Source organism: Pteropus alecto, unplaced genomic scaffold, assembly GCF_000325575.1.
Source record: "Pteropus alecto unplaced genomic scaffold, ASM32557v1 scaffold21, whole genome shotgun sequence".
In the NCBI taxonomy this organism is placed as follows: domain Eukaryota; kingdom Metazoa; phylum Chordata; class Mammalia; order Chiroptera; family Pteropodidae; genus Pteropus; species Pteropus alecto.
In genome coordinates this window covers 31,007,786-31,016,940 of record NW_006436282.1, presented here as the reverse complement: position 1 = coordinate 31,016,940, position 9,155 = coordinate 31,007,786, and the positions used below count along the sequence as shown (strand labels likewise).

The 9,155-nt window shown below is 60.0% G+C and overlaps 1 protein-coding gene across 1 annotated transcript in view; it reads right to left on the bottom strand.

The window, feature by feature from the left end:
• DDC (dopa decarboxylase) overlaps nt 1–9,155 on the bottom strand; it is a 37,202-nt gene that overhangs the window by 17,245 nt on the left and 10,802 nt on the right. The window contains exons 5-6 of the mRNA XM_025046946.1: nt 7,242–7,385; nt 3,777–3,843 (exon numbers count right to left, since the gene is read on the bottom strand). Coding sequence (XP_024902714.1) covers nt 3,777–3,843; nt 7,242–7,385 — 211 coding nt within the window. The remainder of the gene's footprint in view (nt 1–3,776; nt 3,844–7,241; nt 7,386–9,155) is intronic.

Here is a 9,155-nt window from a genome sequence, read left to right as displayed (position 1 = left end):
CCGCCTGGAGCCCCCCACCCCCTCACAGTTCTCAAGTCCTTCCCCACAAACCTCACTCGCATAAGGGCATAGACAAGCCGCAGGGTCTGTCTGTCCCGGGCCCTCCCACTTGAGGCTCCGCCATTCCCTGAACACCACCGGAGGCCGTCCTTGGCCCCTGCCGTGAATAGCCTTGTGGGAAGGGCCACGTCTTTCTCTGAAGGGGAGACAGTTTAATGCACACCCTCAGCTCGGACGGTCGGGGTCCAGCTCCTGCCTCCAACTGCCTGGCAGTCTGGTGGCCTTATCTCCCTCCTCCAAGCAATGTCAGATGAAAAAGCACCGTGACTTGGGGACAAAGGAGATGACACAGTGTGCCTGTCACAACACCTACTGCAGAGCTGGTGAGAGATAACTGTGACCATCGTGACTGCACTGCCCCCTCTCCCCCGCCACCCGCCCCAGCCGGGGCCGCACAGCTCGGGCATGGAACATGGAGGTGGGAGGTCTCGAGGCTGCGCGGCATCCCCCACAGGTGAGGACGCCGGGTCAGGGCACCACTGGCAGGGGTCGCTCAGCACCTGCCAGGTGCACGTGCCACCCGATGGGTCTGGGGCTCGCTTTTCCACATGTGGGGCTGGCGAGCCGTCATGCGGCGCTGGGTGCCGAGCTGTCCTGAGCTCTGCTGATAACACACAGGGCATGTCAAGGCCTTGATTCGGTTCCGTCTCCAGGGTTGAGGGGTCAAAGCCCTGAGATCGAGACCAAAGTGTCCCGAGGACACGACATTGCCATGGGGACCTGTGGTGGGAGGGGCCTGGAGACCGTCTGTGGGCGAAGCTGTCGGGCTTCTCACCTCGCTTGGACTCGTCACCCCAGGCACTGCGGAGCCCACATGGATGGGCGGGGAGCTGGGAGGGGTGCAAGCCTGGGACAAACGGGGGTCCCCAGGGAAGCAGCGGCCCAGACGCGCTGGCAGGAGACGGTGTCTTGGAGCAGGGCGGCCCCCCGGGCTGCGGAGGCTGCTCAAGAAAGGGCTCTCTTGTCCCCAGCCTATGCCCTCCTCCTCAGCGCCACCCTCGCAAGAGGGTCGTGTGGTAAGACAGTGACACCGGGACCATCCACGCTGGCCGACGTCCAGGACAGACAGAGGGAAGATCTGGCCCCGAGTCGCGGGGAGGGGGCGGGCTGGAGGCCGAGCCCCAGGCTGTCGCCCAGAGCATACTGGAGCCCCGTGGGGTGGTGAGTTGGGAACGACGAGGGGCCTCAGGAGGAAAGAGGGGTGTCAGAGGGAGGTGTGCCACGAAGAACCAACTCGCCCGAGGCGGGCCTTTGCCCCCGGCTCCCCAAGCTGACGCCAGGCCCTGGAGCACCTGGCGCGAGGCTGCTCCGGCCGGCTTTGGCCCCCAAGCCATGCAATGACTTGGTTTGGGACGGGGGCCTGGGCCAGGCCACATCAATTCTGCCTTCTGGGAGGAGTAGAGACCACAGGAACTGGCCGGACCTTCGGGAGGGCCTGGAGGCCGGCCGGCACACGGGCAGTGCGTGACTGAGCCCCAGCGCACTCCGGACACGGACACCTCGGGCTAGTGTCCCCGGCTCAGAGGTGCACATCGTCACACAGCAGCAGTCAGCGGCCGTGACCCCGGAGAGGACGGCCAGGACTCTGAGTCTGGACACCCCGCCCGCATGCTACGCCGTGTCCCCTGAACAAACTGTAGCCGTGAGCGGCTAGCTCCCAGGGGTCCTGCGACTCCTTCGCGTTATCGAACCCGAGGGGGGTCTTGGAAAGCCTGAACTTGGAATGGGTGTCAGAGCGGGGTGGTCTTTGAGGGCTGGGTGCCCCCTGGCCACACCTCGGCCTAAAGCTCCTGCAGAAGGAGCCTCTGAACGGGCTTTCGTCCTTTCCACCGGGGGCGCAGACCGCCGCCCGGGCCCTGCCTCCCTGTCGCGAGACCGGCCGGCCGCACAGCCTGCCCTCCCCTGCAAGTACTGCGGGCCACCGAGCCCCCGAGGCCAGGGCATGGGAGTTACGTGCCCAGGACCAAGGCCCCCGGCACCCAGGCAAGGCCGCCTTGGCAGGGTCACACCCGAGGGGGCAGGGGCTGCCTCCATGCCACCCTCCCTCCTGCTGCCAGCACTGCCCTGGGAGGCCGGGCCGCACCGCCCCGTCCAGCCGCCCCGGCGCCCCTTCCACGTGCCCTGGGAGGCCTGTCCTCAGTCTCCCACTTCGCAGTCCCAGTGTGCACTTCCAACTGCCTCGTCTCAGCAGAGCCCGCCAGGGAACCAGCCCCTCAGGCCAGGCAGACAAACCGGAACCGCCTCTGGCCATGGCTTCAGAAGGAGCTGAGCGAACGCCTTTCCTAAAGCCTCAGGTCGGAGGAAACTGTCCTCCGAGGGGGAGCCGGTGAAGGGGCGCCTCTCCCGACGGCGAGTGATGTGCTGTCAGCAACACACATGGCTGGCTGTCTGGGCCACCCTCCTGCCCACTCCAGGGGTGGCCAGAGGGTGGGTGTCCACCACGGCAGCCCAGCCAGTCCCAGGGTGGCCTCCGCGGTCAGCACCAGACACATCGCAAACCGAGCTCTGCCCGCAGCCTGACCGGAGCGGAGGACACCTGGCCTCTGGCAGGCGCCTCCCACAGGCTGTCATCTCCCTGCTCCAGCGAGGAGCCCACCCTGGGGCTCAGGGGCCCTCAGGGCCGTGCGGGCTCTGCCCTGCAGAAGACCTCGGCCCTCTAAACTGATAGCCACGGAGTCACGTGAGCTGCCGCCGTCCGGATAGCCAGTCCTCAGCCTGACACCTGAGTCAAAGGGGTCGCCTAGCTGCTCGGCCCACGAGGGTTTGCAGGTGACCTGCCGAGCCACAGCATGTGGCCTGAGGGCCTGGCCGGCTCCAGGAAACGCCCAACTTTGGGGACTTAGCTCCACCTGCCCAGGGCAGCAGCTCCACGGGAGTGTCACGCCCGAGGACAGAGCAATGGTCGTTCATGAGTGGGTGCCCCCAAAAGAGGGAAGGCCTAGGAAATCCCTGCCTTGAAAATCCACCTCTTACCCACAGTTCTCCTCTGAAAAACACAAATTCCAGTCTCTGGGAGAAAACCTCAGTGCCGTGTGCGTGTACATGTGTGTGTGTGTTTGTGTGTAAGCATGCGTGTGTGCGCAGGAAGTGGCCCAGTAAAGCACGGGAAGCTCAGCTTCTTCTTTGGAGAAATCCAGTTTTTTGCTATCGATTTGCTTAATCACCTTAACTAATTTGCTTAACAACATTCAGTGATTTCAAGAAGGCTGAAAACAGATATGCTGGGAGACTGACTTCAAGTGCGGGTGACACCCATGTCATCTGTGCAGAGGACCCTTGGGTGAAGTGTGGATACTAGGGATTGAGGAGTGTGTTCTCTATGACAGAACGACTTAGCCATGCACACACGTGTCACTTTATACTGCTTGGAACCGTTGTTCATTTGTTTGTCTTTAATAGTGCGTTGGCATCGCTAAGCACTGTTCATGTCCAATTTGCCCAAACTCTGAGTTTGTGGAGTTCACGCTCATGAGATTTGCGTTATTACAAATATGAAGAGAGCCTGGCAAACCACCACAATGTTAAGTGTTATGTTACTATTATAATATCGTACTAATATGTAACATATTGTTTAAGATTCTGTATGATACTATTACACGTATTATAATATTAAGTTACTATTATGACGGAAGAAAGACCCAAGAGAAAGGTGTACGAGATTCCCCGAGCGCCGAGTACCGAGAACTTTCCCAGAAGAAGATGCAAGCGATACTTACACAGGGGCCCCACTTCCGAAAGTCTATCAAAGGAGCAGCAGGGTGTGGTCCCCAGGGTCACTACCACCTGGAGAGTAAAGAGCAGACGTTCTCATAAGCCCCCATGTTTGGGTCACGGTCAAAACCTCCGCATGCACAACCACCGCCCAGGGCCGCGGATGAGGCGCTCGGGGCGTCTGCGGGGTGGAACGTGCCTCTGGAAGCAGCAGGCACTGTCAGGAGACACGGACTCACTGGCAGGACCTCTGCCTGGTTGGAGGGGGCCATGCATGACCCCTGTGGGGCCGAGGGCCAGAGACAAAGCCCACCCCGCCACCAGCGTCCCCGGCTCTGCTGGCCGACAGCGCGTCCATTCAGGCCGTTCCTTCCGTGAGGTAGGAAGTCTGGGTTTCCTCTTAGTTTGGGGAGGTGCGTTTCTGTGCGGATCTGTGGGTTCGTCTGTGTGTGCGTCTGTGTGTGCGAGTGTGTCTGTGTGTGACTGTGTGTGTGCATATCTGAGTGTGTATGCACGTGTGCACAGCAAGCACGCACGCCGGCAGCGGTGTGCACCCAACAGGGCTGGCGCTCTTAGGACATGGTGGAATCTTCTAGAACAGCCTTGGGGGCGGCTCAGCCCTTCCCGGGAGTCTGGCTGGGAGTGTCACTTTCCCTTCTGAACCTGCTGTTCCTCAAGAGGGACATGGACCTCACAGGGAGATGCTCCCCAGGAGTTCGCCAGCAAGTGTGACGTGGGCAACAGCCCTTAAAGATGCCTTCTGAGCGAGCGCGAGCGTGTCATCATGCGCTGGGGACGCGGCCCTACCTGCTGTCTGTGGGGGGAGTGGGCGAGGCGGGCGGCCTAGGGGAGTGGCTGGCGGGAATTATTTCCGTTTGCTGCGGGGTGTCGGGCTGTCCTCGCTGCCTGCTCCCTGGCCCCGGGTGACCAGGGCAGGGGGCTGGTGACCGCGTGTGATAGCCCCATCGGGGGCGGGGGGCGGTGCTGTGCACAGGCCTGCGGGGTCAGCGAAGCCCCGGATGTCAAAGCATCAGAAATACAGAACATAAAAGGCACGATGAATACACGGCCATTTAAGCCAAGCACTTGGGACAAAAGGACCAGAGTCGTCGGAGGCCCGGTCTGTCACCCAGCGAGGTCGCGGGGCTTGGGTTTTCTACTTAAACACAAACGCACCGGAGTGGTCGCTGCCTGGTCCACAGGGCCCCACCACGCCCCTCCGCACACCTCTGTGGGCGCCCCCCCACCCCGGGGCCAGGCTCAGCCTCTCCCCTCTGCTCCCTTTGGACAGGACGGTCACCAAGTGGGAATTCAAGTCAGTGTGGCGTTTCTCTCTGGCATTTGCATTTTCTTCCTGATAGTAACTGAGAACTAAAACGCTTTGTCTATGGCACCCGGCTCTGTAGGTGGCACTTTTTAAATGCTTTGTCTCTGTAGTTAAAAGAATAGTAAAAATTATGTAGTTAAAAAAAAAAACCACAGGATGATTCAGCCGTCTTGATATTGCTTATCATTTGTTTTCTGTTTTAAGAGCCTCTTAGAAACGACGGTCTGTCACTCAGCGGTGCCCCCTTTCATCTTGTTTTCCTCAGTTAAATTCTAATCGAACAAAATTAATAACGTTTTTAAATTATATGAATATTAAATATCCCCTCCTTAAAACTGTTTTCTGTCCATGCATGCTTGGAATGGTGTTGGCCAAATAGCAATATTTTTTGTCCTAGGATGAGATTTTGGTTAATATAAACCTTTATTCTTAGATTTTTATGTAATTATTGATGTTTTTTCTTTGGGCATGGAGCATTTTATTAAAACAACAAATCTTGCCTAGTCCTGGGCGTGGCCTCACTTGGAACTAAGAGGAGGTGGCATTTCCTGAGCGCCTCCTCTGAGGCCTGGGCTTTGCAGATATCACGTTCAGTCATCACAACGACCTCATGAGTTAGACTAGGTTGTGATCCCTACTTTACACGGACCCCAGTGAGACTCCAGAGGTGAGTCAAGGACACACAGAGAGGCAGGAGCATGCCGAGGGGGTGACCAGGCGTGGTCAACTCTTGTGTCCTGCCAGTTAAAGAGCCCAGCACTCTGGGCCTTGCCAGAGTCCCTTCTGACCGTGCAGCCAACAAGGGGAGCTGGTAGGGCGGGGGCAGCTGGGCTCCCCCTGAGAAGTGCTGGGCTGGCCCCGCACGCCCAGCACGTTCTGGATGGCTGCGAGTCAGCTCGTCCTGAATTCTCAGAAGCCGCTTTGACACCAAGCAGCTGCTCGGCTCGAGTCCGATTACCCTGGCTCAGCTCGGTGACACTAACCTGATTTCAGCCACACTGCAAAGGCATAATCACATTTGTTCAGGGGGAGGGTGGGGGCATGCAGGCAGGCGCCCCACCTCTGAGAGCCTGTGCCGCTCCCGCTGCCAGACCCCACTCCCTTCCAGAGCCTTCTCCTTTGCCTCCTACCTGGGACCCGCCTGCTCTGATTAGCTACATCCCCGCGGGCCCTGTCGCCTGACTTTCTCAAGGGGATGGCACACTGTTGGGAGGAAGCAGGGAGGCTGTCACAGCCCCAGGAGTCTGTGGAGGGCAGAGACAGCCTTCCAGGTTCAAACCTGCCACACGCACCCCTTGCTTTCAGTGGAGGGCTCAAACTGTGAGGGGCCTGCAACCCCTCTGAGCACATAATGAAGGCTGCACGCACCTCAGAATTAAGCCTGGAGTTACAGCGCACGTGCAGGCTGACAACCCCCAGATGTGAGTTAGGGCTCCAGCTGCCCCCTGGGCCAGCCAGCCGGCCTCCGTCCCCAGCTCCTAGGTCCCTTGGCTGCCCATTTAAGACAGATCGGTTGCGTTTCCTCGAATGTCCTGTGATCTTCGATGTCTCTGCACCTTTGCTGTCTGTCAAAGCTGGATGGCTCTGACAGCTGGGAACCCCAGGGAATGACAAGTGCCCATGTGAGCAGCGTTTCCCAGTCCTGGGCACACATGCGGACCTCGAGCTGCAGGGAACTGTCCCTAGAGGCTGATTCACACAATGGAATTGGGACCAGGCCTGGGCATCAGAACTTCTCCAAGCTCCCGTGGTTCCGATGTGCAGCCAGGTGACACCCTGCTTATCTGCCACCACACCTGGCGCCACATGCTGCCATGTGCCTTATACGCTCCTCATGACAGAGCATCTGCCAGGGCACAAAGAACCGCCACAGTCAGATCACACGGCATCACTTTAAGAGGAAGCAGAAACGAGGCGTCTCACCTGAGCAGAATCCTGCAGGCTTGGCTTCTCCGCTTAGTTCTGAGATGAGCGCAGCCGAAGGGAAAATAAACAGACTCTCCCTCCAGCCTTCGTCAGGGAGAAGCAGGCTGACAGCCACCGAGCAGCCTGGAAAGTGGCCTGGCCCCCGGACCCTCCCCCAGGCCCGGGCCAGGCTCAGATGCCCCCAGGGGCACCTAGGCAGCACGTCTGTTGAACTTACAAAGAAAGGAATCAGGCCAGCGGCCTTGTCCTTCCCCAGGGCCTCCTGCAGGGCAGAAGCAGTCATGGCAAACTTGTCATCTGAAGGGATGGTTTTTAATCTCACTCCACCAACCAAGCTGGCTCTTTCCACGGAGGAGTGGGCCTGGAAGGAAAGCACAGGTAGGGTCACCCCGCACGGTCGCCGTGAGCCCGGCCCAGCAGAGAGCTTGCGCCCCTCCCGGCTGTTGCCGCCCCGCGGTGACAGGCCACGGCGCCCGCTTTCCTGCCCTGCCTGCCGCATACCTTCGCGCCTGGAGCCTTTCAGGGCACGCGGAATCTCGCCTTTCTGTCTAATGAATCAGACGCTTAGGAGGGCAAAGTGCCGGGTCGATATTGGTGACACTTGTCGTTCACTGGTCTGAATTCTAGGGTAAGCGGTGAGATCCTCCCAAACGTACCCCGGAAGTGGAGTCTGGACACCCGGGTTCCGGTCCGGGTCCTTCCGCCATCTCAGTAAGTAGAGGCTCAGTAAACAGTGTTGGGAGCAAAGGAGCTAAGGACACGGCACCATCGCTGGGGGCCAGAGCCGTCCCCTCTCAGGGGCTCCCAGGAGAGCCGACACACTGAGGTCACCGCCGCCCGCCATCACTGTGTCCTGCTCTGCCCAGTCCCGCGCCTGGGCTTCCAGGGGTCGGCCTCCGGGGGCCTGGGCGGGCTCCCGCCCTTTCCCCGTGACCTTGGAGGTTCCAGAATGAGCCTCCAGGGCCTCATGTGCACAAAGAGGAAGTAACGAACACCTGCTCGAAGCCCGGTTGTGAGAGTGGCAGGCTGCGGTGTGGATCCAGGACGGCGCTTAAGTTACTTGCCCACTCTTTTCAAGCCAGGCTCCTAAGTCCCCTGCGGAGCCAGGCCCAGCCCCGGCCGGCACCTGCTTCGGGAACCCTGTGCCTCTAGCTTCGGACGAGGAGTGAGACAGTCAGGTTGCAGACCCCCCACCCCCACCCCGACCCTCGGCTCTCTGGGGCCACGTGGGCCTAAAGTACAGAGAGGACACAGGGTGAGACGCCCCAGAGGGCAGGTGTGACCGCGGTCGGGGGCCTGGGAGGCGGTGACGATGGGGACTGTCACGAAAGCCGGCGGCATTCTAGACTGTCCATGAAAGATGGTTCTGTACACATGCACCTGCCTCCTGGAGAAGCAGCCTTCAGTGTCCGCCCAGGATCCCTTGTGTGGCCTGGGTGTCCACCCCCAGCTGTGGTGGGTGTGAGCTGGTTGTGGCTCCCAGCTGCCCCTCTCTGGTGACAGAGCCGCCTTGTCACCCCGCCCCCCGGACTGGCGGTACAGGTGTACAGAAGGCCAGCCCCTGGGTCCTGGAGAGGTGGACCTGTGCTGAGACAAAGTCGTCACAGTTACAATGCCTGGCTTAAAAACGCATGAAGGATAAACATGTCGGCAACGCTAAACCAGCCAGCTGTCGCTCGGGGACGGGAACGCTCGGGATGGTGCCGTCAACGCGCTTTGTGCCCCGCGTGTGGCGCGGTCCTCACGGGGCTGCTGTCTGCTGCTCGGTTCTGTTCTCTCCCGCCTTAACTTTCAAACAGGGGGTCGGTGGCCTCACACTAGATGTTCCTGTTTGCAGAGTCCTTGAAACCGTATCTTTACCTCAGTCCAGCCGCTCGCTGGCCAAGCAGCAGCAGGGGACAGGTGCCCTCGGCCCGCGTGAGGCTGAAAACCAGCTCGGAGAATGTACGTGCTTCGCCTGAGATCACAGAACTTACAACAGCAGAGCGGAGCTGTGAGCCCAGGTGACCTCAGCGGGAGCCAGGGGAGGCGGCTGCCGGGCTGGGCACGGTGGTGTCACCGCACGTTTATTTTCAGCTTGACTGACTAAGCTCCCACCTGCAACCCGCACCCCCTCTGGACAGGTGTCCGT